The 16,598-nt window shown below is 26.7% G+C and overlaps 2 protein-coding genes across 6 annotated transcripts; both read left to right on the top strand.

Annotated features, from left to right (window-relative positions):
• Positions 1–45: 45 nt before the first annotated feature.
• On the top strand, positions 46–7,231 carry LOC126898748 (modular serine protease-like). The gene is made up of 13 exons (XM_050673055.1): positions 46–281; positions 404–467; positions 1,100–1,213; positions 1,306–1,485; positions 2,472–2,588; positions 2,880–3,083; positions 3,154–3,368; positions 3,689–3,904; positions 4,015–4,176; positions 4,266–4,393; positions 4,470–4,637; positions 5,148–5,310; positions 6,795–7,231. Exons 1-13 carry the CDS (start codon positions 233–235, stop codon positions 6,983–6,985), a joined length of 1,971 nt encoding a protein of 656 aa, XP_050529012.1. The 5' UTR covers positions 46–232; the 3' UTR covers positions 6,986–7,231.
• Positions 7,232–8,628: 1,397 nt separating this feature from the next.
• On the top strand, positions 8,629–14,614 carry LOC126898751 (uncharacterized). 5 transcript variants are annotated; one of them, XM_050673064.1, is made up of 9 exons: positions 8,640–8,889; positions 9,029–9,185; positions 9,288–9,646; positions 10,000–10,432; positions 12,225–12,326; positions 12,523–12,660; positions 13,843–13,926; positions 14,035–14,191; positions 14,285–14,614. In XM_050673064.1, the coding sequence occupies exons 3-9, from the start codon at positions 9,437–9,439 to the stop codon at positions 14,352–14,354; spliced, it is 1,194 nt and encodes a 397-aa protein (XP_050529021.1). In that variant the 5' UTR covers positions 8,640–8,889; positions 9,029–9,185; positions 9,288–9,436; the 3' UTR covers positions 14,355–14,614. The 5 variants fall into 5 exon arrangements, with proteins under 5 accessions (XP_050529020.1, XP_050529017.1, XP_050529019.1 ...); XM_050673060.1 differs by having other exon boundaries at positions 8,633–8,889; positions 9,029–9,646; XM_050673062.1 differs by having other exon boundaries at positions 8,633–8,885; positions 9,029–9,646.
• Positions 14,615–16,598: the final 1,984 nt, after the last annotated feature.

The raw sequence follows: 16,598 nt of genomic DNA on the forward strand, positions 1-16,598 counted from the left end.
GTGATACTAAAAATTCCTACTACAATAATTTTATTTAACTAGTTTCAGTTGTTCAATGAATTTATTATCACAGTATCAAGTGTTGAGTCGCAGGACAAACGTTAACTATAAGAAAATATTTACCTGATAAAAAAATTCAATAATGACGCAAAATGATTGTAGTAAAAATTTACTATAATTTGTCGATGAAAACAATTTTAAATAGTTAATTTGTGATTAATAAAAAATCGTGATGCAGCTAGTCAATAATTGGATAAATATTTATTTATTTTTATTTTTAAGTACGTTAATTAAACAAAATTTATTTATTTTACGTAGAACACTTGAATATTCTACAATATAATTTATAAAACACAGTATTTTGATTTAAATGATATAAAATATTTTTCTTCGGGTGTTTTAGCGAAAAACGTTTTTGGTTCTCAACATTTCCTTCATAAAAGGCAAACTTCAAATAATTGTCCTATGTAGGTAACTAAGTATCTTTCACTATTTATTTTTAAATATTTTTAGTGCTTAAATTTTACGTTTTATAGTTATATTAAAGTTTTAATATAAATTAAATAAAGTGAAATTTTAAGTTTCCTGTAATACTTCTTAACTACTCTATGGGTAATTACGTAACAGGAAATCAAATGAGATAACAAATAAATAAGAAAAAACAATTTTCGTTGTATACATAAACAACATTTTTGTTAAATAATTTACTATTTTTAAATTTATATTTTTATTGATAATATTAGTAAAATAATATTTATTATATTATTGTTAGAATCTATAAGTGTGTTAATTATAAAAAAACGATAAAAAATATTCTCAAATTTTTTTTTTAAAAATACTTCAATATTAAAACTCATTAAAATTTTGTTAAAATTATCTTATTAATAAAATAACTATATAATAATAACTTGTAATTCATTACTATTTTAAATTATAGAGTGGAGGTGAGGTGTGGGTTATGTTATTTTTATCTTTACTCATTACTCTGCCACCACTTCATATTTAATAATGTTGATAACTTCTATCAAAAAGTGTTTTGTTTGTTTAAATACTAAATATTAAGCTTATAATAAGTAAAAATATAATAAACTTTTTTTAGAAATACGTTTCAATGTTCGAATGGAGCTTGTATAGATACCGAATTTACTTGCGATGGAAATGGCGATTGTCCAGATAATTCAGACGAAACTGAACAACTTTGCTCTACTATATCGTAATTTTTTTTTAGTGAATAAGAAAAATTTAACATGACACTACGAATCTTATTATAATATAATTAGAATTAACATCAAATAATATTTTCAGATGTCCTGGATTTGCATTTCGCTGCAAATATGGTGCTTGTATTGATAAAAGTTCAAAATGTAATGGGAATGTTGACTGTATAGACGGATCTGATGAAAATGATTCTTCGTGTATGAATATTGAAAGCACAGCTAGTTCAACAAGTCAAGTCACTACTAAAAAACCTATTGCCGGTTGCACGTAAGTTAAAAGCCAATATGTTTTTAGATTATTTTTTTTAAATAACCTTAAATATTTTTTTTATAATAACAGTAAAAAATTAATATAGAAGGTAATCATTTTATCAGTTAAACCACTCGATTACTTGCAAAATTAATACAATATTGAAAAAATAATTTCTCATTTATTTTAATTACATATAATTCTTGATTATCAGCTAATAATTGACTAATAAAAAGACTGTCAACTTTATTTTTTTTAATGGCAACATACATATTTAACTAGCTTATAAAAAAGAAAATAATCTAGCTAAAAAAATGACTAGTCAGTCAACAACTTATGAACTTTATACACAATTTAAAGTAATGAATGGAGTTGAGAAATGTGTGGTGCTATTTTTATCACTAGTCATGACTCATCATGTTTAGGTATAAAAATGAAACTAACATTAAAAGTATTGGTCCAAAAGTTGTTATCGATCAGTCATTTTCTATATTGTAAGTTAATTGAATATTAATATTAATGTTACCATTAAAAAAAATAAAGTCGACACCCTTTAAGTTATAAGGAATAATTCTAAAAAGTAATTATTATCTGATAAATGAAGAATTATATGTAATTAAAAGAAATTTAAAATTATTTTGCCGACGTACATATTTTGCGAGTAATAGTGTGGTTTATGATAAACCAATCACTCTGTTTAATTAAAATATTTTATGAAAATAATATAACCAAACAGTGGCTGGCGTACCCAGGATTTTTCAATGAGGGTTAAATACCAAAAAATTGTGTAGTGACACTTTTTTAGATAATGTTTTACTTAATATATGAGCATGACATGTCATATTGAGAGAGAATTCCTTTAAGCGAATAAACTTCTATGATTAGTTGTTAAAATACTAGTTGAACTTTCTGGGTAGGCCACTATCTGTGACTGTTGGCGTAATTCTATAGCCGTTTTTATGTTTGGTCAACCAGCTTTTGTTTTTTTATTTTTTTCAAACTAGATCGAATGAATTTCAATGTACGTCTGGTAAGTGCATTGATAGTATATCTATTTGCGATGGCACAGCAGATTGTTCAGATGGAACTGATGAGACTCGAGCGCTCTGTGGAAACGAAAGGTAATATAAATGTAATATTTACATTAATATTGTATTGTATACGTGTATATAATTCAATACGTGTGTGGAATACCATAGATATAGTGCTTATTTGTCAAGTGAAAAAAAATCTAACCTTTGCAATTATTTTCATACATAACTATATAAAGGTTTCTCGTGAATAATTTAGTAAAATTAATTAGCAGTTTTTTTTTACTTTTTTTTTAATACTTTATTGTATTAGTCTGTCATAAAATAACTAAAATATTTTTTTCCTTAATAAAATATTTATAAATACCTTCATATTTAAAGATGTCAGGGTTATTCTTTTAAATGTGCATATGGTGCATGTATACCCAAAGAAAATAGATGTGATGGCGTCAAAAATTGTGTAGATAATTCAGATGAAGTCATGTGTAATCAAAATAATTCCATAGTATTCAAACCAAAACCTTCAACAGCAACGGCAACAACAAAACCAACTACTAAACCGACTGTAGTTCAATTAAACGTCACGTAAATTATTGATTTTAAAATAATGTATACAATAATTTGTTAAAATTAATAGTAGTATATTATTGATTAGAAATGCATGCACCGTACCCAGAATGGAGGGAAGTGATTTTTCATTGATAAATTCTGATCATACATTAAAATCTGTATCTCCCGGAACAAAAATAAATCAAAATAATTTTATTTTAGAAAAATGCAAGACGGGTTACACAAATATTACATCTCATAGACCCGTGGCATGTTTAAATGGAAATTGGTTTCCCGTCTTCAATGATGTTTTATGTTTAAGTGAGTGAATAAAATTTTGAAGTTAAAATATTTATGTTTTAATAGCCAGATTTAAAAAACGCAGCAACTTAAAGAATATTTAACTAAGATATTTTATCATTATAGATTTTTTATAATCAATTATTTCGTGTTTATTGGAAAAGAGGAAAACGTATAGAATATTTCTTTATTTTTTATTTAGTACACATTTTTTCATTAATTGACTTAACTATTTCTCGGGAGATTGATAATAATTGATTTTTCATTGAGCATTTTTGTAGGTTTTAAATTAGTAAGTATTTGTTACAACTCAACTATTGCGGGTTTAATTATTATTTTAGAAAATTGCCCATCAGTGACATCAGAAAGCTTGAATTTAGAATGCAGAATAAATGATGATATTGTTAATTGTTCGAAACCAGTACGCCAAGGAACCATTATGAGACCTTCGTGTAAACAAAATTATCGTCTCGAAAACGGAGAAGATGAAATTCCAATTGAACTCTTTTGTCAAAAAAATGGTCAATGGAGTGGCAAATTATTCAAATGCATACCAAGTAATTTTTTTTTTTTAATTTTCGTAATGTAAGTTATATATTATTTTAATAAATTACTCATAAATATGAGTAATTTTTTGTTTTAATATAATATGATAAAACTGTTTAAGTTTGCGGTAGAATACTTCCAAAAAGTCAAATTTTAATTTCAAATGGTAATAAAACTGTATATGATGAAGTTCCGTGGAATGTTGGGGTGTATGAACATAAAAATAATGTTTACGAACATATTTGTGGTGGTACGTTAATTGCTCGGAATATAGTGTTGTCTGGTAAATATTTAAGTTTCAAATAATTTATTGTCCATAGATAATTTTATTTACAATATATGAAATTAATAGAAAAATTATATCTATTTAAGCTGCTCACTGTTTTTGGACTGATGGTCAAAAAAATAGAGATGTAGATCATAGCAACTATAAAATTTCCGTGGGGAAATATACTAGAGATTATGGTGTTCCAGATAACCATTATACTCGGATTCATGACGTACGATTTTTTAATAAGTTTTTCATTAAACAAATACAAGACCAGAGTAGATGATGATAATGTGTCTAAATTGTAGGTAAAGCAAATTTTTATCGGAGAAAGATTTAATGGAGAATCATCTTTGTACTCTGATGATATAGCAGTTATTATACTGTCAGATCCAGTGGTTATAAGTCCAGCTGTTTCAGTTGTTTGTGTTGATTGGAAACCTCATTACACCGAACAAAATGGAAATTTAGGATTGGTAACATTTCATTTTACCGTAACATTAACTATGTTTGTGAAATGTTATTTAATACTAAAATATTAGATGATATTTAAATATTATTTTCAATAATAGAATTTTCAATACAATTTTAAGTGATATGTGGTGGGATTTCTTAGTAGAAAAGACATAGATAAGATAACAACTCTTTTTCTTCCTCGCCTTAATCCCAACTACTTAGGGTTAGCCATCGTTATCCTAAACTTCCAATTGATACGATCGCCCACATCCTTTACGCTCACATCAGATGTCCTCATATCGCATTCAATTACATCCCCCCATCTCCTTGTTGGTCTTCCTCTACATCTTCTTCTTTCAACATTAATTTCTGTAATTGTTCTTACAGCTTACTATTCCTCTCTCCTCTTAACATGACCAAACCATCTAATTCTATCTAAATCTAGATGAGATAGCAACTAAACATTTGTATTATTATTATTCATTTAATTAAAACGGTTTAATTAAAAGGACGAATACAATAACATTTAGGTTGTTGGATGGGGTAGAGTTGACAAAATGAAAGAGATATACAGCCAAACATTATTAAAAGCAGAGTTGCCATACATTGATTATCCGACATGTCGAAAAATGGTAAAAGAAGAATTTTCAGTTTTCATAACCTTTGACAAATTTTGTGCTGGAACCAAAAAAAGTAAATTTTCATTTTCATTAATTTTATTTTTGGTTATTCATGGTTGCAAACAAATGTTGAGAAGAACAATATAATTAAGACGTTTATGAACTCATTATGAGTTTAATAACACTATATATTTACAAAAATATTGTTAGTAAAAAATTTCGCATTTTTTTTTTCTGATATTAGTTTTGGTGTTTGCTTGGTATCTAGTTAATTTGAATAAGACATCTTCTCTAATCGATATTATTTAAACGTAGTTTTCTTTAATTAAATTTTTTTGGTTTTTTGTAATTTATTAAATCGATTTTTTTTATTACCTGTATGGCAATTTCTTTTATTTGCGGTAGTTTGTGATTTCTAGTTTTGATATTTATTTGATTTTACTGTGGTAGTGTCATATTAATTTATTTCGTTCTTGAAAAATAATATTCAAATTTCACAACTTCTGTATAAAAGTTATTCAAAATGAAATGATAACTAAGAATGAAAAATTTTCATACGAATACAACATTTCATTAAATAGCTTTACATCAAATTTTATATCAATTGGTGAAGTAACCAGATTAATGAAACTATTTGCGTTAAGATTATTGATCATTTTCAATATTCATAATGCGATTTTTTTCATTATGATATCAATTATTAATTATAATTGATAACAATTAAAAAGTATAAACAATGTTTAAACGTGGATATGTAGAAAATTTTATGAAAACTTGAATTACTAAAATTTAGGAGTGTGGTGCTAATGTTATAAACCAGATAACTTATGAGTAATATTAAGTTTTCGATATGAGTAAAAAATATATTGTCGATGATCCGTACAAGAAATGTTGGTCAACACATTGTATAGGGTTGTAAAAAAAAAATATATATATTTTTTTCGGTTATAGTTATGGACATTTCGGTTGGTTATATTATTTCAAAAATTATTACTATGAAAATATTAATGGAAATTAACCGAATTATAATAAGTCATGATCTCGTGACGTTGACACATTATGGCAGATTAATTTAACACTCATAGTATGTTTATTGTGTACTATCAGCTATACATTTTAAGTGTGCTAAATTGCAACTTCTACCTGTTCACTAAACTCAAATTACATCTCAAGGATTGAAAATTTAATAGTAACAAAATTTCATTTAAACTGTCAAGTTGCGCTGCAAATAGTATCTAAATGATATTTAATGTCAATGTATAAAAAGTGAACGACGAAAAGTGTACTAAAACAAAAGGATGTTACTTCAAAAAATATCTTGTAGATCCGGTAGATTAAATAACTTTATTTCTATAGAGTGAATATCATTGCTTTTTGAATCGTGTCAGAAAATTATATGCAAACGTTGATCAATATGAGTCATTGTATGAATTTCATGTAAAATGTCATAAAAATTCTTTGTTTGACACTTTCATTAAAAACCAGTTTAAGAAGATAACATTTTTAAATATTCCAATTACTGTTAATGAATAAAATTATTCAACTTAAGTTTTATAGTTTCAGATCAAGGAGTTCAAAAAGGAGATAGTGGAGCTGGATTATCGTTCATACACGATAATAAATATTATTTAAGGGGAATTGTTAGTCTTAATGATCCAAATGCCAATGATTCAATTGCATTATTCACGGATATAAAAAGACACTTGTCATGGCTTCTTAATATTTACTTGAAAAATAGAATTCAATAAATATTATAAAAAAATGGATTTTGTAATACAGTTTAAAATTACTTTTACTTGACAATTTACATTGCTTTATTACTTACGATTTAAATTGAAAAATTAAGATTTTTTGAGTTAATGGAAAAAAGATTGCATTGTTTCAATTTGATAGTTATTTTTTCATTCATTATGACAGAGTTTGTTATTTTGCATAAGAATTACATTTTAAAATAACATAAGAACTGAAGGTAATTTATTTAGCAGATTTATAATCTATTAAATTGTATGAAGTAATAGAATTAATGTTAAAACAAAAACAACGACTTATATATTACTTTCACTTCAAAAATAAAATATAACCAATTAAAATTGAATTATTTCTTAATTGAAGAAAGTGTTTTTATTTACCTATCTCTATTGATGCATATATAGAATGATTTTTTTAATATTAACCACTTGATTTTTCTCAAAATAATAATAATTATGTTTGGCAAATTTTATTTTTGGTATTTTACAGTTTCATATATTTCTGATTTATCAAGTATTAAATATTTTTTAATTCATCCCTTGCACCTCACAAGACCGTCATATTTATTTGCTTTAAAAACAACATATTTGTTTATTTAGCTTTTAAAATTTAATTGATCTAGTTAAAAAAATAATTGGTCGATAGCAAATTTTGAATTGGTATTTCGATAGTTATTAAAAATTTTTAACTTAGAACAAAGGCAGAACGTGACAGAGTAATGCATAATGTTAAAAATAACATAACCCACATCTCTCCTATACTTTATATTTAAAAATATTTCCGTTTAAGTTCCGAAATTCTATTTAAAAATTTTGGGTCGGTAACAACTTTTATCGATCAATCATTTTCTTAATTAGATCATTTCAATTTTAAATGCTAGTTAAATATGTATGTTGTTATTTAACAACACACATATTTTGTTGTAATTTGACTCCTTTATTTGGTATAAGGGACAAATTAAAAAAAAATTTAATAATTGATAAATTGAGCAATAAATAATGCTACAAAATACCAAAAAAATTTTCTTAACATAATTATCATTTTGAGAAACATCGAGTGATTAATATTAAAAGAATCAGTCTTTTTATAAAATATAATACAGTTTACAAAGTGATTTTAATGGTTATCCGAACACACTGTTTACTCAATTACTGCATATAGTTGACATGGTGCCATAGAAATAAATGATAGGAGAAAATGCTTATTTATACCATATTTACAGGGGTATAATTATGGGGTCGAAAGCGTGACCTAAACAAAATCTAAGGGTTGCAAAAATATAATTTTGTGCCCTATAAAAATATTTATTGACTCAAAATACATTATGTGATGAATGGTGAAATTGTTTATTTTAAATGGAATGCGAGGTTGGGTTAAATCTGATCAAATGATTATTGGATTTGTCATGTCGTGGCCATTCATTCTGTATAAATAGATATAATAGATATTAAGCTAAACTATCTTAAGAAATTTCATATCGTTTTAACGCCATCATAAAAACGTACTAATTATATAAATAAATAATATCGTACTAATAATGATAAAATAGAATCAATCTTAAATGTTAAAATAAGATATTTTGAAATTCGTGTAACGCGATTTACTATACTTTTCTTTATAAACTGTTGTTTATTTTAATAATGAACATAATCCACGTTTTATATTCATATAAATATTTGGGATATGACTATGTATATCACTAAATTATAATTGGTTATCATCAGAGATCATAGCATATAAAATAAATGATAATCAAATTAATGTTAGTTCATATAATCAGTCTTATTTGACTCATTCCATCAAGTCATTTTTAAATTTGTTTTATCATTACTTTTACTGTTAGTATTCTGACCAACTCCATAAACTCTCGTTCTCATATTGGATTAATAAATTAAATAAGTAAGTGATCATTATAATACTATTATTATTTCAATGACATTGAACATATTTATGTTAGCTTTACAAATTAAAAAAAAACTACTATGTTGCTGAGTCTTGTAAAATATTTAACCTAAAACATAACTGATAATTTTTGTTTTTAGATGGTTAATGAACTAAAAATATTGGGAATCCTCGGTAAAGACCGTTTTATAAGAAACAAAAACGATAACTCGTACACAAAAAAGTGATGTTTTATTATATTATGCAGAAAAATTGTATCGACATTTAAAATTAGATAAATTTGATTGCTAATTCAAAGTACGGTCGTTTATGTATAGAAGAACCTTGTTAATTTTTTTTTTTTTTTTAATTAAATGTCACAAAATATGATTGGAATTTTAAAAAGAATTACATTTGTAGAACTTGTAGCGTTTTTGTTTTATTTGACTGTGACTTTTTCATCGTGCTTGAATACTAGCCTTTTGTTGTATAAATCATGTAGTCCTGATGTGGTACCAAACTCCATTGGTCAAAAATGCCAAAACGAAAATAAGGCTGAACACAAGGTGATGCAAATAAATACTTGGAAATCAATTGTTGTACAAATTTTGCCAATGGCAATTACTTTAATGGCAGGACCATGGAGTGATCGGCACGGTAATCAAAGAAAAGTTCTGATGTTAATATCTATCTTAGGGCAACTGTTATCTGATTTTGCTTCTTTGTACAGTAGTTGGAATTGGTCGAAAATCACACCAGTAGCTACCGCTATGATACAAGTAAGATTTGAAATGTCGATTTAAACTACTGTTATTCAAGTTTGTTATTTTTATAATTATTAAAAATGATTTCATATTGTAGTAAAAATTTACTAAATTATTATTATTTTTTATTTAAAAATGATAAGATTTTGTGATTTGGTAAAATGTAGTAAAATTAATTATTTTTTTTTCAAATACCAAGTCCAATGAAGTCAGTATGACTAATGATCAAACGATTGTTGAAAAATACATTTATTTAATGAAACTAAGATAGAATTTTTCAAAAATAGATCAAATATGTTTTGATTTTAGATTTAGTAAATGTTTTCTGAGTACATTTATATTATTAATTTGAATTTCATCATGTATAGGTTTTGCTATCGGCTTTTACTGGTAGTTCGGCATTATTTCGAGGTGCAGTGTTATCGTATATAGCAGATGTATCAGACGAACATTGGCGTACTTATCGGTACGGTTTATTAATTTGCGCCGAATTCTCCTCAGGTTTTGTCGGCATGTTCATTTACGGTTTCATTGTCGAGTCTACAGGATTCAACGAAGCGTTTATTTTATGTATTGTTTTGGACATTGTAGCTTTATGTGTTGTTATGATGTTCTTAAAAGATAATTCAGGGGCATATGTTAAAAAATCGTTTTTCAAAGATGTCGTCGAAACATTGAATTTAACAAAAGTTTTTAAGGATAGTTGCAGAGTTCTTAGTGACTCGAGACCAGACAATAAAAGATTAATTCTATTGCTAATGGTATTTGTTTGTGGTCCTTTAACCAGCGCACCAGTTACAGGTAACTAAAATCTTAAATAATATTAGAAATTCCGCTCAAACTTATGAACTCCATCTTAATTTAAATGATCAAAAACAAGGAGCTATTTGCTATGACACGGTCCCGCGTTACCTTTACCAGCCGTCGTCCTACTACGTGTAGTTTGACTGACCGACACCGAGTGCCATACGCCAAGTCCAGCAAGTGCAAGACGACGACCCGCCGCAAATTATATTACGTTGAGTGTCCTTACCGCCGTCAAAGTGACAACGTCGAGGATGTACGCCACCGGCTCCGGACGTGCCGCACGACCGGACTCGACTAACCGATCCGCCCCGTCGCCTTCAACCTTTTGACGGCCGAAGAACACCGTGTCGCCGACGCCAGCGAAAGTGCCGCGATATAATGCGAAGATTACTAGTTCGTCTTTTGAAAATAATCCTCTGTCGTTACTAATGAATAATTAACGGATTTTTAGATAATATGTATCTAATGTCGTAACACAGTAAAAAATGGTGAAAGTAAAAGTGTAAATGTGCAACTATGTGTACGAAGATGAATATGAGGAGGTGGTGCCTGCTGTCTAGGTATTCACGTGCGTGTTGTCGTACAGCAGTCACCGTGCTCGGCTGACACTCCGGGTTAGCTGTGGGTGTCGAAAGGCTGTTGTTATAGGAAGGGAGAATAAGAGTAACACCTAGATATGAGGTGCAGACGAAGTGCAAGACACAAATACTGGGCGTACCAGGTGAGGAAAGATAACAGAGTACGAGGTGCAGACAAAGTGCTAGACACAAGTACTCTGAAATGTCGAGGAAAAGAGTATATAGGTTAGAAAAGGAATAAACAAAGACTTTACTTTAAACAGTAAGCCGGACAGCGACAACCGAGTACTGAGACTGATGAATGACACAAGGCACTGGAGTCGACTGACCACGATGGTCAGGTCTATTGGGTTTTTATAATAATTACACCTATTGCCGATTTGGCAATAAATATTATTTGTTAATTCACCAGTCTCAGGCAGCGGATGTGCTGTCTGTATTTTATTAAAATAATTCTCACGATTATGAAAACGTGACACCATCACACTAATAAAATCCAACAAAAAAAATCGCGATCCATATTTTTCACCTTTATAAAATAATTTTCAGGTCTATCCTGTATATCTTATAGGGGCGTCGACTTAATTTTTTAATGGCAACAAACGTATTAAATTAACTAATAAAATTACCTATTAACAAAACTACTGGTCGATTACAACTTCGGAAGGTATCAACATTTTTGTACTTAGGCGGGGCGAACAGTGCGCTCGATATATGACTATTATAAAAAGAATGATAAAAATAGCAGCACCCTCTTCTCACCTCCGGTCATTACTTTAAATTGTGAATAAATTCTGAAATTCTGGTTCAAAAGTTGTTATTGACCAGTCATTTTCTAGCTAGAATATTTTCTATTTTATAAATTAATTAAATATGTATGTTGCCATTAAAAAAAATAATTTTGACATTTCTTAAAGTTATAAGGAATTCTAAATAGTAATTATTAGCTGATAATCAAGAATTATATGTAACTAAAAGAAATCATAGATTATTTGTTGCTATTTAAAAAAATAAAACTGACCACTATGATGAGATTTAAGGGAATGACTTAAAAATAATTTTATAACATATAAACGGTTAAATTTTAAATATATACTATGTAACTAACAAAATAATAAAAAAAAACAACTTCAAAAAACTTATTATTTTATGAAAAATTGAGTGACTATCGTTAAAATAATCACATTGCATATTAATTTCAATTTCAGGTGATATATCATTAATCTACTTGTTCCTTAGAAATAAGTTCAATTTTACTGATATCGAATACAGTATTTTTCTTTCATACAGAGTACTAACCATTATAATAGGTAAGTTAAAGGGTGTAAAAAATGTATTAAGTTATAAATCAGTAAATACAAATTAAAATTAAAAATCATAATTAATTGTTGAGTTTAAAAATAAGTATTATTTTAATCCCTCGATATTTTCAATTAATTATCCATCATATAATTTTAATTATTAATTCAGTATAATTAATAAATAAATGGAAAAAATTGTTTACAGGTACTGCAATGGTAATGTGCATCATGAGCCGTTTACTGGAGGTGTCTGATGCTATGATAGGAATAATAGCCAGCATATTTGATTTGGCCTCGGAGTTAATGTTTTATTATGCATCAAAAAAATGGCAACTTTATTTGAGTAAGTTGTAGATTCAGTGGATAGTTGAATTTTACTACGTTGTTTACTTTTTTTTTGTTTATCGTTTCGAATGATCAGATTTTATTGGACCAATACTGTCAAACGATACTTCAAAAGAACCCGAATAAAATTTCATTGAAAATATTATTCTCAAAATTTAAAAATATTAATATTTTTATCATTTTATATATCTAATACACACTTGAATGTTTAAATAATACCAGAATAGGCCTTTTTTTTTGCATTGGTGTGCACATAGATCAAAAATCGTGGACCGTAAAAACATTATCGACCCAAAATCCTTTGTATATTTCAATATTAGCCTGTAAACTCAAATTAATATTTTTTTAAGTATAAAGATATATCGTTTAAATCCTAAATTTATTGGATTTTTCTCTATCTAATAATAGACCTAGAACACTCAAATGTAGAAAAATCATCCTTTTATGTCCAGTACACAATGACTATAATTAATTGAAATAAGTCTTACAATTAAAAAATAAAAATAATGTGTAAAACAATTTTTTTTAGTTAGATATCGAAGCTAATAATTGTGAGAATACTTTTTTTTTTAATTACATGCACCCAGAGAAAAACCTCGATCTATATAATAAATTCATTGTTCAATTTAAAAAATATATCATTACTATTGAAACTATGATATATTTATCAATATGATAGTTTTTTTTCTTGTCTTGAACAATAATTATTTATAAGAATAATTATTTTGTTCGTATTAATAAAACATTATCATACACCCTTGATAAAATTTCTCTATCAAAATTGATTGAGGTTTTTCTTTGGGTGTGTGTATACTACACGATTTATCAATTTCACAGGATATCAAATAATGAAAAATTTTCTGATTGCCATTTTATTTTGATTCTGGTTTCTAATCTGGCTTTAATTTTTTTCCTCTTTATCCAGTTTTTGAGATATTTTATTATTAGTATATAAACGATAATCAAACAATTAATATAAAAAATAAGTGTTTGTTTTAACTTTTTATAGACCTTTAAATTTGAGTTTGATGAGTATTATCTTAATATAAAATTGATACTAATAAATATATAACTTTGCGAGGAGTTAAGAAACTTTTTTGTTTTTAAATTACAAGTAACTTTTAAAAATGCTTTATAAAATTTTTATTTTAATTAATCTTAATGTATTAAATTCTTGCAGTACCTCTTCTTCAAATTTTTTTGGGCGCAGCAATTTCGGCAACGTATTCAATTTCTTCAAAATGCGTGAATATAAATGAACTTGGTCGGTAGAAATAATTTATGTCTAAATAAATTAACAAATAATATGTATTAGTTTATTTATTCACTATAGTATATTACATTACAGTACTAAATATCATAATTTAAATAGGTACAATGAACTCAGTTAAGATATTATTTGAAAGGCTGTCTAATGCAATAACATTACTATTATATACTCTGCTCTATAATTTAACATTGGATACTAGTCCAAGTTCATACTATTTAATGAGTGTCGTTTTTATTGCTTTGACAATACCACTTTTTATGTAAGTAAACATAAGACGTAATTAATTAATTTTGTTTCAATTGTATTTATTTTGAAATTTACTTAATAACAATTTTTTTTTGTTAATATTTAGCATAACAAACATTTTAACTCGAATGAAAAGAAAAGAAGACCAATTCGCAATAACATATGGTACATTCTAAGTTTGACTATTAACACTGAAGATTAATTCTTACATAATTGTAAAATATTATGATAAAATCAGTACGCGAGATTTTTAAAAAGAACTTGCTTGGTAATTTTATAAAATGTCCTTTTATTATTAAAATTATTATTTATTATATTTTACAAGAAAAATATTTATAATTTAATAACAATTTACTCCTGAATCATAAAAAATACTGTACAAATGTTTAAATGAATAATACTACACTAATTTGAATAATAATCAACTTTTCAAATACTTTTTATTTGCGGTTAATTTTTTTAGCTATTGAAATAAAACAAATTTAAACATTTTATACTATTTAAAAATTTTAAACAAACATATCTGTTCAGTAATATTTTGTTCAAAAATATTGTCGTTGTTAGATTAATATATGTAATAATATATTCATAAAATATTCCCAAACATTACTATATTTTTTAAAATCTAAGAAAATCATCTTGTCGCCGCCAAGCGTTTATTTGCTCAGCTTTATCCTATTGTAGTTATAAAAATATAATTTTAATACAACAACATTTAACCGTTTGTCATTGAATAAAAAAATAAGGAGAATAGGGGTATAGCAATAATCAAATTTTAGGGAGAGAATATTCAGTTAGAATAAAAACTAATAAAGATTATTGAGGCATGAAATATAAAGAAAATGGGTAAAAATGTATCGGCTTCTACCATAAAATATAAAGAATTATAAAGATGTTATGATTTGAAAACATGTAAACATTGGAAGTTTAAATAAAATAGATATAAACATAAGAATGCAAAATGAAATATGACGAGATAAGAAAAAAATATATACTGAAGGGAAGGTCAACATGTATATCGAGTGCAGTTTCAGGAAATATGTAGTTCAATAAGATTTTACGACTATTGATTTTTTATCGATACTATTGAAAAAAAACAATGTGAGGGGTTATTTAAAATGCGATTTTCTGATTGTTGGGCGCCAAGCTTTACGAGCTGAATTAATGATCTTCATACTGATGGTAAATACAAATGAAACATTTACGTTGCACATTTTTTATTGTGATGAGCGTGCCAATCAAATAATGTTTTAACGGTAATATTTTGAATTAGTTACATCGCAATATAATTTCATTGTTCCCAGAAAATTAACTTAATTGTTTGAAATCTATCCTTAATATTTTATGACATGCTTAGAAATATAATTTCTTACCTTGTATTGAGCAAGCGTAACTTGTAAAAGTATTTTCAAAAATAAAAACACACACTTTATTATTTTTAGTTTTTTTATGTTATTGTAAGATTTAATTAATTAATTTATACATTGCACAAATTTATAAAGAGTCGTATTTGGAACCATATTTTTCTGTATACAAAAATAATACTATTTTTCAATCGATGCTGTGTAATTTGATATTTGTCTTTCTTTCATAATACATTTCTGAGGGATGTGTGAACATGTCTCTATGAGCTTGCTGATGGATAAATTAGAAGTTCTGCACTTTCAGATGTTTTAGCGAAAAACTATTTTTATTTTTAGACTAAATATTTTTTAACAGAATTTGCTAGCAAAATATCGTTTCCCTCTATGTTAATCGTTATATGGCCTGGTTAGGGTAGATTTTGAGAATCTCAAATGGACCTGTCCAATCGTGTGCTAGTTTATATTTTACTTTATAAATAAACCATACTACGTTATGTTATGTCTAAGGCTAATAGATTATAAGAGAAAAAACTTAGAAATTCTGTAACGCAATCTGTGATTATTTGGTCAGTAATGCTAGTTAGCAAACATAATGAGTGACAAAGTGTTATGCTATGCTCGTGGTTTTCAGATGTGGGTGGAACTGTTAAATAACCCGAAAAATGGAACTCAACTCATTTTTAGTTGTATTATAATTTTTTTCAACTCAGAGTTCAGATGCGTACAAAGTCTATGCCAATAAAAAATAGAAAAACAACACTATCTATTGCGGTATTACTAGCGTCACAAGTTAGATTAAACGTTTGGTTAAAATCTAGATATTAAAGTAGAAGTACGTGAATTCTAAAATAGATTTCGATTTTCAAATAATTCTTGAAATTTATCGGAATTCAGTGGAATAAAGCATATTTTTTTAATAAATTTGTAAGTGGTTTCCTGATTGTACCGACTTCTGCTTGACACATACACTATGATATAATCGAAATATACACATAATTTTAGTCTGGCCAACTATTACTGTACTGTTTCTTTACTGCAACTAAAAGTGGTGCATTC

The sequence above is a fragment of the Daktulosphaira vitifoliae genome, unplaced genomic scaffold, assembly GCF_025091365.1.
Source record: "Daktulosphaira vitifoliae isolate Bord-2020 unplaced genomic scaffold, ASM2509136v1 Scaffold_2, whole genome shotgun sequence".
NCBI lineage: Eukaryota > Metazoa > Arthropoda > Insecta > Hemiptera > Phylloxeridae > Daktulosphaira > Daktulosphaira vitifoliae.

Excerpts from the sequence above, each read along its gene's own strand:
- LOC126898748 (XM_050673055.1), top strand. The coding sequence starts at position 233 with ATGCAGCTAGTCAATAATTGGATAAATATTTATTTATTTTTATTTTTA. Across the intron at positions 4,394-4,469 it reads ATTATACTCGGATTCATGAC|GTAAAGCAAATTTTTATCGG; the intron begins GTACGATTTTTT and ends TCTAAATTGTAG. Across the intron at positions 4,638-5,147 it reads AAAATGGAAATTTAGGATTG|GTTGTTGGATGGGGTAGAGT; the intron begins GTAACATTTCAT and ends AATAACATTTAG.
- LOC126898751 (XM_050673060.1), top strand. The coding sequence starts at position 9,242 with ATGTCACAAAATATGATTGGAATTTTAAAAAGAATTACATTTGTAGAA. Across the intron at positions 13,927-14,034 it reads CGTGAATATAAATGAACTTG|GTACAATGAACTCAGTTAAG; the intron begins GTCGGTAGAAAT and ends TAATTTAAATAG. Across the intron at positions 14,192-14,284 it reads TTGACAATACCACTTTTTAT|CATAACAAACATTTTAACTC; the intron begins GTAAGTAAACAT and ends GTTAATATTTAG.